Genomic DNA, 21,848 nt, shown 5'->3' on the forward strand with positions numbered 1-21,848 from the left:
TTGGGTAATTTTTGCACGTTGGTTGTGTCGTGGATGTGTCTGCTTGAAAAATATGATTTATTTTCTTACTTTTCCGACTAATATGTGGATCAGACATACCTTTTGTATCAGTCTATCTGTGGGAAGTCATTTAGTTGAATACAAAATCATCCTTGCTGTGCTAGAGTTCCCATTATCCAAGCTGTTCAGGATATCTGAATTCACTTGTGTCCCCTTCATGTGTACAGAAAGGCTCCCTTAACCAATTTCCTTTAAATTCTACTTTCCCCCTGTCCGAGTGTTGGCTTAACTAAATGTTTGGTCTGCTTGCTGGGCAGATTGAACAACTGGTGCCCCATATCTTGCTTAGTATCTGACCGTTTTGCTGTCTTGCTGCTGACTGATGTGCATTACTCCATTTCTTGTCCACTGCAGCTTCAGAACAAAAGTGGCCAAGGGACACCCCTGCAAAGTCAGCTGCTTCTAGTCCTCTTTTCACTGGGAATGGACAATGGGATGTGCTCTAATTATATCATGATCAAAAACTGCTTCCTGCTCTGCATTTCCATGAGTTTAGCCAGTCACTTTGGGTAAGTTACCACTTTTACAGAGTTTTTTTCCATATTTTCTTCAGGATATCTCTGTTGTTGTTGTTCAGTCGCACAGTCGAGTCCGACTCTTTGCAACCCCATGGACCAGATCATGCCAGGCCTTCCTGTCTTCCGCCGTCCTCTGAAGTTGGCTCAATTTCATGTTCGTTGCATCTATGACACTGTCTAACCATCTCCTCCTTTGCCGTCCCCGTCTTCTTTGACCTTCAATCTTTCCCAGCATCAGGCTCTTCTCCAGTGAGTGCTCCCTTCTCATTTGGTGGCCAAAGTATTTGAGCTTCAGCTTCATTAGCTGGCCTTCCAGGGAACAGTCAGGGTTGATTACTTTTAGGATTGACTGATATCTCTGTACATCTGTTGAAAACCAGACGCTGTTCCAAAAGAAACAAAGAGGGTGCACCCTAATGCGTCCTTAAGATTATCAGTGTGGCGCAGAGGCAACTGGGAGAGATCAAGCAAAGTATTTTTCTGTCTCAGTTTCGCCATCTGTACAATAGCGGTAATCTGAGCCTGAAATCTGGAGATGCTCTGAAGACAAATGAGTTACAAAGCATAAAACGCAGGGGAAAGATCTATAAGCATTGGTATTTACTGTCTTTTTCAGCAAGCATCCAGGTGTATCGTCGATCCTGGGATGAGGAGATGATGAGCCAGTCAGAATTCTGGCCTTTGGGACTCTGGTTGGTTTGGAACGTTAAGGCTGAACAAGGAAACTCAGGGCATGTTTGACGTGTCCATCTGTTTCCCCTACTATTGCTGTAACATTCAAAAGAGGAATTCATGCATCAGCAAGAGGCAAGTGTTCTGTGTGTGCTTGGGCACCTCACCCTACGGAGAAATGCACAAGTCCCCCACCTTTGCATATGTTCTGGAAGCAGAATGCGCTGGCACAACAACTTTTTGTTCTGGGAGCAAAGCAGCTCTCACTTTTTGAAACTGTCAGCCCAACACTCCAGGCCACGAAGGCCTCCAAGGTGCATGATTTTTCTGGCAGAAATCAGCATCTGTCACTGTGATCGCACTTTTAAGAGCCAGGCTTGTGTTGCATCCACAATGGTCAGAATCATGCATCTGACAGAAAGGTAGCTGGTATATCTGTGTTACCTGAAGGCGATGGAGATTGTTGTGACCGTCGATAGGAGAAATAATTTCTTCTGTTTAACTTTTGACTGTGCAGTGAACTCAGTAGGTGGCCTTAGGCAAGGGGCTCTCTCTCAGTTTGGTCCTCATTTAAAATAGCCTAATATAGAGGTCATTATAGTGCTGTTTTTTGGATTCCTGAGAAAATGAATGTGAAGGGCTTAAGGCACCCCTAAAGGTCTTCAATCCAGAAAACAAAAGCCTTGCCATGCCTTCTATACAGACCGACTGAAATAACACAACACAGAGGGACAATTTTCAAGTTCTCCAGCACTCTTAATAAGACAGGATGTTTAAAAATGGGGAAAGGGGTGGGCTTTTCCACCCATGATCTTTAGGCCTTTTTTGTCAGCATTCTGTAAAGAAAGTTTTGCTGACTTCAGAGAGTGCAGGGTGTGGTTAGTATCAAATTGCATCCTTGGTACACTGGGAAGAAGAAACAAAAAAACCAGAAGCTATCATGTTAAAAATATAATAACTAGTAAGTGATTAGATGTCTCTTCGGGCTTAGAATCATAGAATCCCAGAGTTGGAATGGGCCATACAGGCCATCTAATCCAACCCCCTGCGCAATGCAGGATCAGCCTAGAGCATCCCTGACAAGTGTTTGTCTGGACACTCCTTAAAGATTGCCAGTGAGGGGGAGCTCACCACCTCCCTAGGCAGCTGATTCCACTGTTGCACTACTCTTACTGTAAAAAAGTTGTTCCAATATCCAGTTGGTACCTTCCCACCCTTAATTTAAACCCATTATTTCAAGTCCTATCTTCTGCTGACAACAGGAACAGCTCCCTGCCCTCCTCTAAGTGACAGCCCTTCAAATACTTCAAGAGAGCAATCATGTTCCCCCTCAACCTCCTCTTCTCCAGACTAAACATTCCCAAGTCCCTCAGCCTTTCTTCACAGGGCTTGGTCTCCAGGTCCCTGATCATCCTCATTGCTCTTGTCTGCACACGCTCTATTCTGTCCACATTCTTTTTAAAGCAAGGCCTCCAGAACTGCACACAATACTCCATGTGCGGCCTGACCAATGCAGTGTACAGCAGGACTGTGGCACCTTGTGATGTGTTATGCCTCTGTTGATACAGCCCAAGATCACATTAGCCTTTTTTGTCGCCACATAACACTGGCTGTTCATATTTAACTTTCGGTCCACCCTTACCCCAAGATCTTGTTCACATACACTGCTACTCCCCCATCCAGTATGTGTGTTCCTCAAGAACTCGGCACTTATCCTTGTTCAACTACATCTTGTTCACATCCTCCCACTTTTCCAGCATGTTCGGATCTCATTGAATTATATCTCTATGTGTGTTCGCTACTCCTCCCAATTTAGTGTCATCTGCAGATTTAATGAGTAGCCCCTCCACAAAAAATATTGAAAAGTACTGGGCCTAGAACCGAGCCCTGTGGCACCCCGCTGGACACCTCCCTCCATTTAGATGAAACTCCACTGACAACTACTCTCCAAGTGCAGTTCTCCTACCAGTTCCCTAATCACCTAACTGTCCTACAGTCCAGTCCACAGTCCTTTAGTTTACCCGTAGGGACATCATGGGTAACCCTGTCAAAAGCTTTACTGAAATCCAGGTAAACAACATCAACAGCATTCCCTCGATCCAGTAAGCTCATCACTTGATCAAAGAAGGAAATGAGGTTGGTCCGGCAGGAGCTGTTGGGGACAAATCTGTGCTGACTTCTCTGGATCACCAAGTTGTCCTTTAGATGCTCACAGATTGTCCCCTTTAAAACCTACTCCAATATCTTCCCTGGGACAGAGATCAGACTGACTGGCCTGTAGTTTCCTGGCTCATCCTTTTTTTTTGAAAATTGGGATAACATCAGCCCTCTTCCAGTCTTGTGGCATGTCTCCTGTCGTCCAAGAGGTCTGGAAGATGATGGACAAAGGCTCTGCAAGCTCTGTAGAAACTTCTTTGAGCACTTTTGGGTGCATACCATCTGGCCCTGGGGATTTGTACTCATTCAATGCAGCCAGGTGCTTCTCAACTACCTCTCTGTCCATGTCAACCAGCAGCCCATCTCTAGATGAGCCTGTTTTCATCACTTTAGTACTGCTTTAGCAATACTAAAATGGGCTTTAAAGGACTGAACATTTTCTTTATTATTATTATTATTATTATTATTATTATTGTTGTTGTTGTTGTTGTTGTTGTTGTTACTATTGTTACTATTACTGTTGTTACTACTACTACTGCTGCTGTTGTTATCATCATAATCATCATTCTGTTTTGGAAATAGATGAGTTTTGCTTACCTCCCCCTAATATTAAACCATAAATCAATAAACCACATGGGAATGTCTTAATCATGTGATATGAAGGGGAATATAAGGGGAAAATCCAGGGCTTCTTACACTGCATATATTTTCCTGCTTCCCCCTCCAGCTGCAATTTTCTGTTCCCCCTGAAACTGTGGCCCCCTTTGGGTCAGAGGACCCTGAGGAATGTAATGGGACTCAAAGTGGGGTGCTGCAATAAGAAGGGGAAACTGAGAACAATTGCACTTTCTTTTTCCCACAAACAAAAGTGCCTACTGCAAGTAGAAGGAGAAGAGAAGAGATTGGATTTATACCCCGCCCTTCACTACCCAAAGGAGTCTCAGAGCGGCTTACAAACTCCTTTCCCTTCCCCTCCCCACAACAGACACCCTGTGAGGTAGGTGGGGCTGAGAGAGCTCTTGACAGAAACTGCTCTTTTTTTCAAGAACAGCTGTGCCAGAACTATATGCAAGTGGAGGAGCGGGGAATCAAACCCAGTTCTCCCAGATTAGAGTCTGCGCACTTAATCACTACACCAAAATGGCTCTCAAGTGGAAAAGACAGTTCAAATCCAAGACACACTATTCATGGCAACTATGGGGGAGATCCTATTGTTTTTAAGATATCAATTGTATTGAAAGCAGATTTTGTGTGATGGTCAGTTTCGGACAAGGTACAGGGAGATATGGGTTTAGCTCCCCAGTCTGCTATTAAAATCACTGCATGGCTTTGGATTATCACTCACTCTCAGCCTAGTTTATTCATAGGGCTGTTTGTGTATGCTGCTTCTTACAGGAAGGGCAGGATAAAACCCAGATAAATAACAGAACCAAAATGTTCATTGCAACAAGAAAAACAGCATTAATTGCAACAAGAATGGTGATTCTTAATTTTAAGAGGAAACATAGCTAATTGCCCTAATTTCCTGACAGTATAACAGAGACCAGTCCAGTGTTCCAGGTAACCGCTGAGCTTTGAGCATCTGAGTTTCCAGTGGCCTTCAGTGTCTCAAGTGTCAAAAATATTTGTAGCCGATGCATCCTCCTCATCTCAGTCTTTTCAGCTGATAACATTATAAAGCAGACTGAATATATGTGAAGAGAAGCTGGTTGCCTGGAAATGATTATGACAAAGCCCCCAGTGTACCTTCGTGGGGAAAGTACCATCATTGAGAATTCTCAAAAAAACAGCCGGGCCCCAAATAGCAGATAGGCTGAAGCCATGGTCTCTTGGCATGATTTAAGTTACAGAGCAAATGGCCAGGCTACTGGAGCAATTGTGTTACGCTCCCCTTGCGATCACTCATCCCAGGGTGATGTGACTCGGCTGGGAGGGAGCAGGGAGGCCCCGCTAACACAACAGCATTACATTTTACCATGGAGATTTCTGTTATTCCTAGAGCAGGGTGACTTCCCATGGTGATTCTAAAATGTATTTTTCTCCCACCAGCCAAGAAAGCGGCAGTGGGGGGTTGCTGGCAGTAGGTCTCCTGACATAGCAGGAGACCTGGCAACCCGACTTGGCCTGGTTGGCATCATCACTTGGGTGTTTCTATGGGCTCCCATGAGACAGGGAAGTCTCACACGGTTCAGAGAACTCAGAGGAGCAATAGGGAGAAGTAGCAGGCCAGTTCATATTTATATTACTATCATCTACATATAGTAGTGTTAAAAGGAATGTTAGGCACCACAGAATGAAATGGGTTTACTAGTTGTTATGTCTGCCCAGAGAACCAGTTCTGTACAGAAAGCTAGGGAGTCTCTGTTGGAAACACCTTTATAATCTCACTAAACTATAATTCCCAGGATGGTTTGGGAGAGGTCATGTCAGGTAAACCAGTAACAAATTGATGAAAGGTCTGGTTTTATTTTAGGCTAGTCAGGGTACAGAAAACAGTCCTGTTACTTCCTCTGCTACAATATAATAGTCAGTCTGAGTTTCTGTTGTATTTGTTATATTGTACAGAATATTGACCAAATTGATTTTATGGGTAGGTTAGCCTAGATGAATGAAAACTGTATATACAGTTTCTATATTTGAATGAAGATCTCAGAAAAATCAGGGACAGTAGTTGTTTACCCTGAACATGAAAGCCCATACAAGAAGCCATTGGCTTGAAACTTTTTTTTTTTGCCCTCAAGTCACAGTTGACTTATGATGACCCTGTGGGATTTTCAAGGCATGAGATGTTCAGAGGTAGTTTGCCATTATCTGCCTCGGTGTCATGACCCTGGTATTCTTTGATAGTCTCCCATCCAAATACTAGCCAGGGCCAACCCTGCTTAGGTTCTGAGATCTGATGAGATCAAACTAGTCTCAGCTATCTAGTTCAGCGCAGTTTGAAACTACAGGCAAATGAATGATGATCAGATGTTAAGAACTTCCAAAGTCAGAGGTTGTTGGTGAAGTAAGGGGACAGACAGCAAACATTTCCTTTGTCCTCTGTTTTGCCCTTTGTCTCGTTTCCTATCCTCATATCTGGAGGATATGCAGAAGTTTGAATACAGACAAGATGGGAAAGTACTGAAACCAGAAGTGCCCAGAGCAAGCGCCACCTGCTCATCATGCGTTAACATCCCATCCAGGCCAAGTGTAAAAGCAATAGAATCAGTGTTAGGAGACTTTCTAGGAAGGGCTGTGGCTTAGAGGTAAAGCATCTGCTTGGCATGCAGAAGGTCCCAGGCTCAGTCCCTGGTGTCTCCGGTTAAAAGGATCAGGTAGTAAATGATCAGGTAGTAAATGAGACCCTGAAGAGAGGCCACCAATCAGAGTAGAGAATACTGACTGATTCAGGTTAAGGCAGCTTCATGTGTGCTTTTTAAGAGATCAGTTTTAACACAATATTGTCAGTTGCTGGTTTAGGGTTTCTATGTCCACGGAGGCAGGACGAGAGGGGGTTTAGATACAGACTGGCAATGTATCTTATGAACTTTTTGCATTTTTTGGTATATATCTGTAATTTGTTTGTCTTAAAAATTTTAAAAGATCTGTGGGCCCATAATCTGGCATGGGTGGGCGGGCAGGCCACCTCAGCCATTCTCAGTCTAAGAGAATCGAAAGCTTTTATCTGAGGATATCCTGAGGTGGGGCATCTGCCAGGTCTCAAGGCTTCTGCCAGGGCCCACTGCCCCTGACCCCACCACCCCCGTGCAGTTAGTGTGAGCTAGCTCACAGTTTTTTTAGCCTCTGGCTCACATGTTTTTGTCTTAGCTCAGGAAGGGATGGCTCCAGAGCACACTAATTTATGCAGTAGCCAAATCACTCACTCACAACTTAAATGCCAGTAAGCTCACAAAGTAGAATTTTTGCTCACAAGGCTCCACCGTTGCCCCGGTGCCCTCTCTGTGACCTGTTTGTGCACCCTTTCCCCAACTGCTGGCTTGCACATGCTCTGCTGCCTGGGCTGTCCGGCACCACCACAGAAGACTGTGCAAATAATGCAAGCAGTGCTCTTGAGGCTGTAGCTGTGGCACCCACTACTGCACACACCACCCCAGCGTCGTTGATGAAAGGCCGTACAGGTGGCTTGGGAGCATGGGCCGGGAGAGAGATGGAAACAGGGTCCTGGTAGTGGGCAGAGTAGGGGAGGGGGGCCCTGAGTACCCTCTGCTCCGGGGGGGCCCGAAACGGAAACTGGTCATGATCTGAGGTGCAGAATTACTTCTCTTGGACCAGGATCAGGAGGATTCTGAGCTGTGGGGCATGTTTGGACTCCATTTGTGTCTGGTGCTAGTGTCCTGGCTCCAGTTGCCCAGTGTTCTTTCCTCTGCCCAACAGCCTGGCTGGTGCAGGAATCAGGAAAGTAGCTCTTGATCTGCAGAGCTCCCTTTTGGAGCTCCATGGCACTCAGCAATACATTATTCTATTTCGAGGTTAGGCTAAATTATCCATGTGAATCCTTTCAACGGTTATGATGCTTACTGCAAGTCAGCATTTTGTAGATATTAAATGGTGTATCTTTTGTGTTTTATACTGCAGCTGTTCAGTTGAGGTAGAAACGTGTGGCTGTTCACAACAGGGCATGTGTGGATATATTCGGTGATGTTCTGGACCCATCCTAATTCTTTGATTCTATAAAATGCCTTAATGTAATGGCCAGAACCAGGGAAATTAGTCTCCTTGGTATAGCTTTTCACTGAATCCTAACAAAGCACTTTTTTGGGTATTATACCAGTTCAGCAGAGCGAGGCAGTCATTCCGGAGCATATACCATTTGTCCTTAAGGTTTTTCAAAAACAGTTTTAAAAATGGTAAAACTTGCTGGGGGGGAAATCTCTGTAACCCACTGCGGAAGTTTCTAATTCACTGCAATGTTGGCTGTAGCCTGTTCTGAGGTTTAGCTGTCTTGGTAATGCAGGGGTGTCTGGAAGTGTGCATAATATAGGCAAGAAATGCTGTCCTCGTTGGAGCTGCAGTTTTAGTAACCAGCTTGTGATACATTTGGGGGAATTCCTCAGCAGTGCCATATAAATCTCCATAAGGCTCGGTCCAATAATATTAAACAGCATTTTCAGTGTCGCCATTTGACACCTATAGTTGCTGTTTGTCACGACCAGGCACTTCAGTAATTGCCTTTTGCTGTACATGGCATTTTGTAAAAGTCATAAACAAAGATTAAAGTCCCCTGTGCTATAAATATGTGATTTTTCTTAGTCCTTATAGAATCTAGAGAGACCTCTTTATTTTGTAGGTTCTGTGCAGCTGAATTCTTTGCCAGCCACCAGGATCAGCTTATTGGCCAAGGAGCAGCATATAAATCCTGTACATAAATAAATCAGTAGTCTAGCAAGTACAGCTGAAATCAGTTTGTCATACATTTGAAATCTGGGAATGTTTCAAAACTCTTGAGTTTTGAATGGTGATTTTCAAATAAATTGAAGAGTGCTCCTCCCCAATTACTTTCATTTCAGCATGAGTTTTCCTGTTGTACTGAATTGCACCACAAGTTATTAATGTAACTCAGCTCCTTGTTTTGAGGAGTGCTTTGGTCTGAAGAGCTGAGAAATATGCTTGTGGACTACTCGTATGCCTGAAACCCATGCCAGATCAAACACATTACTCCACCTTAGTCACCTTTTCTTCAAAAGTTAAAATCTTCCTCTCCCAAGTCCATGGGAGTTCATGTAGAATCTAAAATCAGATATAGATATCTGATACTATTTTTTTTAAGAAATAACTGTCAGAGATGAGAGTTCATAAACAAATGCTATTTGAATGAGAACTTGGCATTTGAGAATTTAAGAGAAATTCCCCACAGATTATTTTTTTGTAGTGCTACTAGAAGGGTTGAAGTCAGAGACTGTTACCCCATATGTAGATCAATGAAATCCTCTGCATGTAGACCAGCCCTCACTTTCAGGACAGGAAACAGATCTCTTTATGCAATGGGGTGCATAGTTAGATACACTTTCTCTATTACAACGAGCTTGTGTAAACGAGGGCTTTCTCTGTGTGTACTGGGATCACTGCATCCACAAGCAACAATGAGTGAAAAATCAACATATTTATTTTGGCATCGCCTTTATGCGCTGTATTGCTGCAGCAATCCAGCACATATAGGCAGTCTAGGATTTGGAAGAAGCTACTGGCCATCCATGGGCAACTGTATCCGTTTTTGAACAGGTGCCGCAGTCCACAGGCTTGGTTGAGGGAGGTATCGCACACATCAGACAGATGTTATGTGGGAGTGACTCTTGTGGAATCTTGCTGCACACTGAAAACAAGAGCAGAGCCCTTGCTTTGCCTTCTGAATTCAGAAGTAGAGATCTGAAGGCATTTCAGAAGCGGTCTGGTATTTGAATATCCCCAGTTTGACTTTGTTTCTCCCTTGTGAGAAAGCCCTGCATTTTTTTAAAAATTTTCACAGCAGAGTCCCTTTCCTTGCACCAGTTTCCCCCCATTGAAACAAAGTATTTGGCAACATTATCTCTGTATCAGTTGCACAGAAGTGGCACATAAAGGGCTTATAGCATATAAAATGGCATACAGGTGGCACAAAGATGGTGCAAAAGAAACAAAAGGACCATGGATGTCAGCAAGGAAAGTGAGGTGAACCAAAACCCTGCTAACACTGAGAACATACAAACTGGGGAGAAAAGCAAAGAAAATCAACATGTCAGATCATTCCTGTTCAGAAACCCTGGAAGGAATCTTGGTGAGCATAGCAAAGAAAGGAATCCTGTTTGTGAACACATGAAATACTGGAATACCGAAGACATTGTCATTGGCAGTACAGATAGTCTTTCCTCCTAGACAAGTTTCTGGTGACTTGATTTTTGGTATGTTCTGAGGCTTTTTTTCAAATTCTACGGGCTTTTCTGAAGTGCACTATTCATTGGCCTCCCCTCGAAATCAACTCAGAAACTCCAGTTGGTGCAGAATGCCACAGCTCTGCTATTGTCGGGAGCTAGATGGAGCATGCAGATCACTCCCGTTTTACAGTCACTCCACTGGCTGCCCATCACTAACCGGGCTCAATTTAAAATATTGGCTGTCACATACAAATCCTTTCATGGCCTTCGGCCATCATATCTGCAAGACCATCTCTCTCTCTGTGCTCCACCATGACAGCTTCGCTCATCTGAGCTGGGCCTTCTGCAGGTGCCAACTTGTAAATGGGCAAAATCAACAACTGCTGGCACACATGCCTTCTCCATTGTGGCCCCCACCTTGTGGCATGGCCTGCCTGAGGAGGACAGGAAGGCTCCTGCTCTCCTGGTTTCCCACAAACTATGCAAGACTGAGGTATCCAAGAGGACTTTTCTATGCGGGCAATAGGGTAGCACTGTACACAATGATCCATAAAGTTACTGGGACAGATTTTTAAGGTCTGTGGCCTATACTACTGGGTATAGTTTGCTGTAAGTTGGATCCTACTATGTAATCTTGTGCCGTTTAATGTGTCAAGTTAACACGTAAGCTTTGCTTCAGTTCTGTTTTTGTTTTAGATTCCTGGTTGGTTCTACAATCCAAATCCTATTTCATTGTTTATTGCATGTCCCATCCTGTTTATTGTATTGACTCACTCTGTGTCATCCTCCTTGAGTCCCAGTGAGAAAGGTTGACTGTAAATAAAGTAAGTAAATAAATAAATAGATCAAAACCAGGAGGCTTGAACACAATTAATGAATTTTAAAAAATCATATCAAAGGATACGGTATGGGCTAAATTAACTGAACAGAAGTAGTTCACGTTATCAGGTAGATTTCAGATCTAGGACTCCAGACCTCTTTTCTCAGGATTATGTTTGTAAATGTGGTGGGGGGGGGCAGTATCAGGGTACAAAATCAAGAAGCTGTCGAGTGTGAAGGGTGCAGGTATATTCAGCTGGGCATGAAAGGAATTCCCTGGAGATCCATTGCCAGTCAGCAAAGGTTATACTGGGCTCACAAGGGCCAATGGTCTGACTCGATAGATATGGGTGTCAGACTCTGGGTGTCAACTCAGACTTAACGCACTGTGAATGAGCATGGGATGGTAACTGGTAACGTACAAGAGACGTTTCTTACATCAGAAATCTCTATTAGAGGGTAGAGCAGACTGGATACAGGAGAACACACGTGGCAGCTCCTAAGATATTGTGTTGACTTCAGTTTGTTCTATGATGGCCAGTCACAAAACCTCTGGCATTACAATTCTTGCAGCAGTTCTAGTGCTGACATCCTTTTTGTGTGTGTGATGCATCTGCTGAAGTGCAGGCACAAGTTTCCTGAGAGCCTGGGTTAAGATCACCGGCAGGCAACCTACATTTAATGATGTCAAAAGCCATCAATCAGCTTTGATCATAGATACAGAAGAATGCCCATTAGATCAAGTATGATTCTTCCTCATGGAGTATTTACTAGAGTTTTAAATGTTTCAAATCAAGAGCTTCACAATATTCCAGGATATAATATATTCAGAGTTCCAAGACTTTTTCCCCTCTTCTGACCAAATTGCTTTTATATGCTCATATATATCAAGTCCATGAAGAATCTTTCAGTTTTCACTATTCTTGAAATTTTCAGATAGGGAGGAATTGAAGGAGAACTGGGCTATATACCAGTGTGGTGCAGAAGTAAGCCAGCTGGATTTGGCTATAGGAAACCCAGGGTCAAATCTTGGTTCCTCAGCCCCAAGACTTATTGGGTGGCCTAATGGAAGTTTCTGTGCAGCCAAAATGTCTCTCAGCACGCTGGAGGATGCAATATGTATCATTTTGGAAAGGCTCACAAATCTCGTCTGCCAGCATTTAGAGGCAAATAGACATCTGCACCATCAATTTAAAATCTTCAATGCTTGCTTTAGTTTGACTCTATATTAATCTTAAACAGTTATATTCCTCATTTTTTAAAATTTACTTTAAGGTTGGGAAATACAATAAGCTACTTATGAAAGATGATCCTTGCTTTAGCTTTGTATTTTAGTTCTAGCCCCTTTTCCCCTTTCCTTGTAGTATGTGAAGTGGAAAAGCAATAAAAAAACTTTATTTTTTTAAAAAATATTTCATTCTTTTGCACTTTGGTTTTGTGTTCAATGTATGTTTAGAAATTACTGAGTGTAAAATACATGCATTTTGTGTCACAGGAATGAATGTTCTGATGCAAAATGTAAATTACTTGGAATATGATAAGAAAGTATGGGCACTATGCAGATTACTTGGCCTGTGATCCTGAAATTTCCTTATATTACTTTCAGTTCCATACCAGACTGAAGACAGGAATAGCAATTTCTGATCAGGTAGCCATTTTTTGTAGGGATGAATGCTAGGTATAGATCATCCCAAGTTATATACGCAGTAAAATATATTGTGTGATCATTGCACATGGCTGTCAACCTCTGCATTGCATACCAGTTCCCACAGCACATGTACCCAGTAGTTTCTGTGTATGAAAGCTCTATGTGCATGGTGCATTGCCCCTGTTCCTACAACATGGTAACAGCATGTATTGGGTAGGTCGCATGTGTTCCCATTACATGCAGTTGGTAGGCTTCTGGTATATGCAATTATAACATCTGAAAAGGACTGCTGTTTTTTTGGATTCCTGCCTGTTCCTTTTAAACAAATACAGTAATACATTGGTGTGTATTAAGATAATGGAAAAAGAAGCGAAGAGATTGGATTTATATCCCGCCCTTCACTACCCAAAGGAGCGGCTTACAAACTCCTTTCCCTTCCCCTCCCCACACCAGACACACTGTGAGGTAGGTGGGGCTGAGAGAGCTCTGACAGAAACTGCTCTTTTTCAAGAACAGCCCTGACAGAACTGTGGCTTGCCCATGGTCATCCAGCAGGTGCAAGTGGAGGAGTGGGGAATCAAACCCAGTTCTCCCAGATTAGAGTCCGTGCACTTAACCACTACACCAAACTGGAAAGGACCGTCTTGTCCCGTATGATCCTACATGTATACTCTGCTCATCTTTGGAGGCCCTGCTTCTGTTGTCCCTGCGGTCTGAACCTAGATGGGTAGCAACCTGGCACCAAAACTTGGAACTCCCTTTCCAGGGAGGTATGTCTGTCACCCACTATCAGGGTGGTTAGCCAGTAGCCAGGTGAAGACCGTTTTGTTTTGTCTGCCATATCCCCAAAGATGGTTACTGGCCCTCCTTCTAGTGTTGTTTGTTTTGGTGCTTTTAATTGAATTGTTTTATAATTTAACTGTATTTTAAATTTCTTAAATGTTTTCATGTTTTTTCTGTCCATTGCCTTGTGGACCCAGACTGGGTGGAAAGATGGCATAAGAACGTTTTGAATAAATCCAAATAAATATTAAGAAGTCACAGCTGCTTGTGGCTTTCTGTCATGTGTACCCACAGTGGAATATACATGTGTGTGATCATCATGCGTGATGTGCTGTCCATGAGTTTCATGCTACCCTATCCGGTAACGTTTTCTGAGTTAAAAATAGATTATGGGTCAAGCGGCTCATAATAGATTTTTGAAATAGCACATTTTTTAAAAAACCCACACTATTTTTACTTAGCAACTGGAAGTGATTTGAAATAGCAAATTTCTGAAGTTTCAAAGCAGCCGTCGACCTATATTCCTGTGAGACCTTCAGTGCTTTCAGAAGAGCCTGGCAGTGTCGTTGGCTCCCTCCCCCGTTTGCACCTGGGATTAGCCACTGCTTCTACATTTACCACAGAGACTTTTGCCCAACCACTAAAGACCTTGGAATCCATTTCTAAACTAGGCTAATTCAAACACTGAGCTTTTTTTTTTTTCTGAGACAGGAGAAATCTTGAAAAATTAAGAAGCAGACAGCATAAATTCTAAACAAATAAACATGCTGAACCAAGCAAATGTCGAAATAATTCTGTTGTGCAATTAGTTCAACTTCACCGAGACTGTAAAGAGCAGCTAAAATGCCCAGCAAAATGAAATCTGATGTCAAGATAGGACGTGGAAGAAAACTCAAGTCATTCACAAGGATAGGCAAACCCTGTATATACATCACCATCTCTGTTTACCCTCCAGTCCAGTTTGACAGATTATGCTCTAAACAGATTTTCCCCCTCAGTTGTATTCTGGGAATTGTTCAGTTAGCAAGGTTTACACATGAAGCTAAATTAAACACTGGAAATTATTGAAAATTTTTGCAAGATCCAAAGGTTCTTATACATTTTCTGTTATTGTAAAGCTGTCTCTCCCCCCCCCCGGGCAACTTTAAATAGAACTGAAATTGCACCAAAACTCTACAAAGCATTAATAGTTTGTATAATAGAGAAGAATTTGCTGGCATACCCCGAGAAAGTGTTAGCTGACCAGGTACCAAACTACAGTAGATGTCCCTTTCTAAATAGCTCTTTGGATCCCTTATTTTAGATTCTTGTGCAAGCAATATATCACATTCCATAAGCTAATTTCCTGCAAGAACAAGGGGAGAAGGGACAGTGCTGGGCAAGGCAAGAATTATAAATGTTTTTGGTCTTAATTTCCACTTAAAGATGAGCCCAGTATCAGTCTTCCATGAAGTGGGGGGAAATTTCAGTGTGTGCTTTCACTGCCTTTAAAGAAGAAAAACTGCTCCACAGGATTCAGCCCTTCCATGTTTAAGCATAACTAGTGGAATTTCAAGTACTGCAGTTCCTTTTCTCACCAGGATGCATTCGCAGACATGCTCTTTTCTGCAAAAAAATTTTTTTTAAATCTAAATTTTAGCTCTGTAAATGTCTATATATCTAATTCTGAATATAGCCTCAGAGTGTGGTTCAAAAAAATCTGTCCAGTAGGGCTATGAGTAGATAGGGGAGATGTTTCTAAAAATCTGAAATATTAAAAAAAAAAAAAACAGAGAGGGGGGGGTGTTGTCTGCATTTCCACAGAAAGCACCAAAATACTGACTAAGATCCCACAATATCACTATCAGTATTAACAGCTAGGCATCGGGTTAAAAGAGTAAGATTTAGCACTGCCAATCCCCAGTTGGGGGCAGGGGATTCTACCAGTTTGGAGCCCCTCCCCCCACTTCAGGGCTATCAGAAAGCGAGGGAGGGAGAATAGCTGCTGTGCATTCCATTATACCCTATGGAGACCAGTCCCCATAGGGTATAATGGAGAATCAATCTGTGGGTTGCTGGGGCTCTGGAGGGGGGCTGCTTTTTTGAGTTAGAGGCACCAAACTTTCAGCATAGCTGCTGGTACCTCTCCTAAAAAACATCCCAAGTTTCAAAAGGATGGGACCCGGGGGTCCAATTCTATGAGCCCCAAAAGTAGGTGCCTCATCCTCTATTATTTCCAATGGAGGGACAGCATTTAAAAGGAACGCAGTCCATTTAAGTGCAATGGCAGCTCACCCAGAACTTGCTTCGGAGTTCCCTCTTCTGGAGCCTCCTGATAAGTCCCCCGCCCACTTGTCGGCCTCACATGGTCTGTGCAGGTGGCCATTAATAAGCTGTATGGGCTACCTCTGCCAGTGACAGTGACTGACAGTGCAATTCTACACAGAGCTACTCCAGTCTAAACCCATCGAAAGCAATGGGGATAGAGCAAGATCAGTGGTAAGATTGGACTGGGGCAGGAGGAGAGACAACAGGAGGAGTACCAGGCCTTGGGAGGTGGTGACAGTGGCTGAGTGGAGGGAGGAGGAGATGGCGGAAGGAGTGAGGCCGAGGGAACAGAGGAGATGGGACAGTAGCAGGGTGGGCATGGCAGCAGTGAGGAGAAGATTTTCCAAGGTTGGTAAGTGGTTGCTGCTTAATGGTCCAAGCATAGCTTGACGGCGGCAGTCCTTGTGAGAGGGGGAACCCTCTGGGTTCCCACCTGTCATATATCAGATTCTCATGATGGCTTCTCCGTGAAGGTCCAAAGCTCCTCACAATGGAGCCACCCAGGGCTAAGAGACAGGCTTTCATAAAAATCTAAACATATTTTTAAAAAACACACTGAGAGGACCCTAAAATTGTAAACGTGTTGGCAGTTTTTAACAAAAGAAAAACAGAATGCTGATTGAGAGCTCACAAGATTATGTTGCGGGATCTTGGTGTCCACTTTTTGGATAAATGCCACATGGGTCAAGCTACAGCTCGTAAAATAATACCAACATAAATATTTATTGTATGGTGTACACAATCGTGAAACTAAAAAACATAGGCCCTATGTTTTTAGCATCACTGTTTTGTACACCATATAATAAACATTTGATATTATTTTATCTGCTGTACCTTGACCCTTGTGGCATTATCAGTATATTTTGGGTTGAGTTTGTTTCTCCTTTTTCTTCATTTGCCCACTTTTGGATAGCCAGACAAGACAGCATGGTGGGGGGGGGAGTGAGGGAGGAGTGGGTGTTCTCTTTCGTTAAAAGTCCTCAAATGTCCCCTGCTTGTATATAATAGGTATACAAAACAATACCTTTATTGGCATATAAAATCAGTAAGATAAGAACCTTGTCAAGCTAAAATTACATCTAAAATCTTAGAGCACACCAATATTAAGAATAGTTTCTTGCTACCAAAATCCTTTCCTTTTGTACCTTTAGATGCTCACTGATTCACAAATCTTGAGCAGCGGAAAACATTTATAATGCGAGGGCTAAAAGGACGGAGACAACTTTTGATAGTAAGGGCTTAATCAAAAATAGTCAGATATGTGAATGGAAGGGGCAGCATAGCAGAATATGATCTAAGGTATCGGGTTCTCTAAGTGAGCATTTGCAGATTCTGTCACATTTCAGAATGCCTCTATATCTACCTGAGACCCAGGATGAAGGGAAAACATTGAATCTGGCCAGCATAAAGGCTCTGCATTGCAGTGGGATCACCAGATTAGAGAAGTGTTGGGCCATACTATTTGGTGCATATCTGAGGCCAAGGGAAAGGGGGGAACAAGTGCCCTCGGCACCAGCCCAGATTGTTTGGGCTTCGGTGTCCCAAATTCTTTTACGAATCGTCTGGTATATAAAGGTCTCATCTTGGGATTTTGGGTTAGAAAGAGTAAATAATAGGGGTGAGCAACTTCTGCGGGTTCTCCAAATCAAACTACTATGGTCGATTTCCAGGAAAGGTCTCATCTTGATTTTCCAAGATGTCCAGGTCATTGCCAATTGAGCGTATTTTAGAAGTTATAGCCTGTGACCACTTGGATACATACGGCACTAAAATGGATGTGGAGCCAATATTTAATAGTGGTGATCCATGCCCGCAAGTCTAGCAGATGGAGACCCAGCTCAGCACAGAGAGAAGAGTTAGGTAGTCCAAGAATGTGTCGCAAGACGATTGCATAAGTTTGGTCAATTTCTTTAGTAAAACTCTGAATCCACACAGGGATTCCATATAGTAAGCGAGAAACTACTGTGGCCGGGAAAATTCGAAGGGTGGCCAAGGCGAACTGGTTTCCTTGTCGGTAATAAAACTGAGTGACAGCTGAAATCCAGTTTTTAACTAAAAGAAGCAATTGGTCCCGATGGGAAGACCAGTTTAAATTATAATGAAACAAAATACCCAAATACCTAAAGGATCTAACTTGCTCAATTTCCCTCCCATCAATTTTCCACAGGGTGCGTTTCCACACCCTGGAGAAAACTAGGATAGGTATACTGCGCAGCTGTTCTGCTGTCATGGTGAGGCAGGATGGGTAGAAAGTTTCTACTAGTTGAGCTGCTCTGATCCTAAGGGTCTCTGACATCAGCTGGTTAACTAACTCAGGACTGGTAGAACAGCTGGCGGGGGGTGGGGAGGAGGCCATGGGAGTGTAAGAAGGCAGACATTCAAGTGAAGTGGAAATTGTCCAATAGAATGTGGAACAGGAGAATCTAGAAGGAGAAGCCTGGCAGAAGAAAAGAAGCTGGGAAATAAAAAGGCAGACAAGAGATGTACTTACGATTAGCAGCTGCAGAAAGGAGAAAAGCAGAATTCTCTTATTAATTTGAAATAACTGGTTTACTAAGCACTGGAAGTCCTGTATTAGCTACCTTATATTGGTGACCTGTTCTTCTGGTGCATAATTTTTCTGTCCTAGTTCATTTGGGATAATTGTATCTCTTAACCTTTGGCTAACCTTTCTTTTATGTTAAGTCTGTCATACACAGTGACTGGCAAGTCAAATTCTTATTATTCAGAATTATTAGTGCTTACAAAGGGTAGTAATTAAGGTAGCAGCTTTTTTGGCAAGCCCCAATTCCTTCTTCACACCAAGGGAACTTGCCTTATTTATTCCAAGTGAGAATGGCTGTGGGCTTTTTGCATCAAGAGACATAGTCTCTACACAGAAAAGTATACATTTTTGAATGTATACTTGAAAATTACTGTCATTCCTGCCAGCAATAACACTCCTGCAGCATTAAAATTTTGCACAAGGCAGAATGTGAACTAGCATAATGAAAATGATTTTAAAGTGATGATAAAGATCCAAACAATACGAACTTTTAAACAATACCAATACCAAAGTTCTACACTACAGATACTTCCAGATGTTATTATCGTATGACAGATATAAAGATCTCCTGATGTTTTCTGTGTATGTGCTTCAGATTCTTATGACTGCTATAAATACAGCAAAGGAAGAAGCCAAGTAGACCAACAGAGTATCTAAATATTTGCAGTGGAGCATGGTGGAAAATGTAAGAGAATATTTTAAAAAGAGTTTTTAAAAAGTCTTGTCACTTTAAGGTAAAGGTAAAGGTTCCCTTGCTCAAAGCCAGTTGAATCTGACTCTAGGGTTGCGGTGCTCATCTCCGTTTCAAAGCCGAAGAGCCAGCGTTGTCCGAAGACATTTCCGTGGTCATGTGGCCAGCATGACTAAACACCAAGGCACATGGAACGCTGTTACCTTCCCACCGAAGTGGTACCTATTTATCTACTTGCAATTTCTTGCTTTCGAACTGCTAGGTTGGCAGGAGCTGGGGCCAGAGACGAGAGCTCACTCCGTCATGCGGCACACTTGGGTCTCGAACTGCTAAACTACCGACCTTCCACAGCCTGCAGTTCAGCGTCTTAACCACTTGAGCCACCGCAGCTCCTCTTGTCACTTTATAGAGCTTTAAAAGAGAGAGTCCTGTACACAATTTGAGAGTCCAAGGCCTAGTTCTTAGAAACAAAAGATAAGATTTGATCCTGCAATCCCAAGTGTTGCAGTCCTCTAACAGATTAGGACCTCATCTTCTGTTTCTAAGAACAAAGCCTATGGCCAGTGCACATGGAAGAGGACTGGGGAATGGAATGGGTGGAGAAAGCAGGTCATGTGGGAGGGTCTGGGCAAAGGAGGATTGTTTAATTACTTGTTCAGGATGGTGGTGGATATAGTGAGACAGATTTTGGAGTGGGAAAGGGAATTCAAATGATACAGGGTACTAAGGAAAATGCACATAAGTCGGGTCAAAGTGGTCAAAAATCCCCTACAAATAATAGATGAATACCCGAAATATTAATTTTATCTGCGCGGAAGTAAGAAGCTAAGCAGGGTTGGTACTTGGATGGGAGACCACCATGGAAGACTCTGCAGAGGAAGGCAATGGCAAATCACCTCCGCTTCTCAATTACCTTGATAGCCCGTTGCCGGGGTCACTATAAATCAGTTGCAACTTGATGGCACTTGTGTACATATGTGATTTTGTCTGCATTCCTCCTTAACAAGCATTTTATAATCCAAGCCTGTTTGGTTATGAGATTTATACATTTTTAATCCACTATCTGCACCTCTTTTATCTGTCTTTACTTATGTTCTCTTTCACTTCTGCATTTCAACAGCTTCTCACAAATGCCAACACCTTCAGTGAAAGATGACAACATCACCATATTCACCAGGATTCTGGATGGTCTTCTGGATGGATACGATAACAGGCTTCGACCAGGCTTGGGAGGTACTAGAAGTCATTTTATTTTCATGCTCTTTTAAAATATTATGCAGTTGCCTCCCAACCTTACAACAGTTTTCAAAAGAATATGGAGAGAGTGCCAGAAGTGTAGTTGTAGTAGTTAGAGGGTTAAACTACAACCAGAGAAACTGAGATCCACAACCCCACTCTGCCATGAAGCTCACTGGGTGTCACTGGTCTAGTTGCTCTTTCTCACACTAATCTGTCATACAGAAGAAGGAGACCACGTATGCCATCCCGAGCTCTGTGGACACTGGGTGAGACTTAAGAAAACCCAAACAAATAAAATTGTGCTGCAAAAAGCCTCCGATACTTTTGCTTCCTGTCTTGTATTTAAAATGTGCTGACACTTAGATGAGTGTTTGAGTCTATGTGTGTGTGTACATTGGTATAGCTGGGAGACAAGGAAGTATGGAGGTACCACCTGAAAGGGAGTTGTGGAAATATGTATGAAAGTCAACCAGTCATCTGGCATACATGAATATATGAAGCTGCCCTAGCCTGTGTTAAGACTATTGATCTGTCATGGTCAGGATTGTCTACTCTAACTGCCAGTGGCTCTCCAGAGCCTCCCATTAGAAGTCTTTTCCATTATCTACTACATGATCCTTTTTAAACTGGAGATTCCAGGGGCTGAACCTAGGACCTTCTGCATGCAAAACAGGTGCTCTCCCACTGAGTCATAGCTCCACCCTTATTGGTCTAGTACTCATTTTTTAATCGAAATGTATTATATTGTATTGTTTTGCATTTTGGAAAATTTATGTATATGTGTATGTATACAATTGTCCTGACCTGGATAGCCCAGGCTAGCTGTCAGCTGAAATGCTTATCTGTAACGATGTGCAGGTGGGAGTTGTGTTGTCTGCTTTTTTCCAGGGAGCCGTGGGAGAAGGCGAGTTCCCAGCTTTGGCTAGAAACTGTTTGCTAGCTTTATCCCGCGTGCGGGAGGGTGCCTAATTGGCCAGCACAGTGGGGGGTGCATACAAATACCCTATATCTTATTATGTCCAAGGGGCAACTGCCATTCTTAACAATGACTATGTTAACGCATCTATAGCTCTTCAATAAAAGTATTACCTTTCCTGAAAGCGTGTACTACGTTCTTGGCTGTGGGATCTGACACTAGCCTGATCTCATCAGATCCTGGAAGCTAAGCAGGGTTGGCCCTGGCTAGGAGACAGGGAAGTATAGATGGGAGACCACCAAGTAATCCCAGGGTCATGATGTGGAGGCAGGCAATGGCAAACAACCTCTGAACATCTCTTGCCTTGAAAACCCTCTGGGGTCACCTGTGTCAGCTGTGAGTTGACAGCAAAAAAACAAACACAAACACACTATACAAACATACCCATTCCCCCCCTCATTTAAGTATGGCCTCAGTTTTAATCCAGATACACTGGCTCAAATAATGAAGTCAGCCTATGTATCTGTAGAATGAATTCACACTTCTAGTGTTCAAGTGGCAACACTGAACAGCATTTAGCAACCTTGTTTAATTTAATGAATTGATTTGCAGTTATCTTTGGAATAATATTTTCCAGAATCA

General features: G+C 42.9%; 1 protein-coding gene across 1 annotated transcript in view; it reads left to right on the plus strand.

Moving 5' to 3' along the window:
* The first annotated feature begins 483 nt into the window (after window positions 1-483).
* The window catches only part of GABRA5 (gamma-aminobutyric acid (GABA) A receptor, alpha 5), a 91,105-nt gene continuing 69,740 nt past the window's right edge, over window positions 484-21,848 (plus strand). The window contains exons 1-2 of the mRNA XM_015416355.1: window positions 484-569; window positions 20,172-20,284. Of these exons, the coding sequence (XP_015271841.1) occupies window positions 484-569; window positions 20,172-20,284 (199 nt within the window). The remainder of the gene's footprint in view (window positions 570-20,171; window positions 20,285-21,848) is intronic.

Source organism: Gekko japonicus, unplaced genomic scaffold (assembly GCF_001447785.1).
Source record: "Gekko japonicus isolate JY-2015 unplaced genomic scaffold, Gekko_japonicus_V1.1 scaffold1147, whole genome shotgun sequence".
Taxonomy (NCBI): Eukaryota; Metazoa; Chordata; class Lepidosauria; order Squamata; family Gekkonidae; genus Gekko; species Gekko japonicus.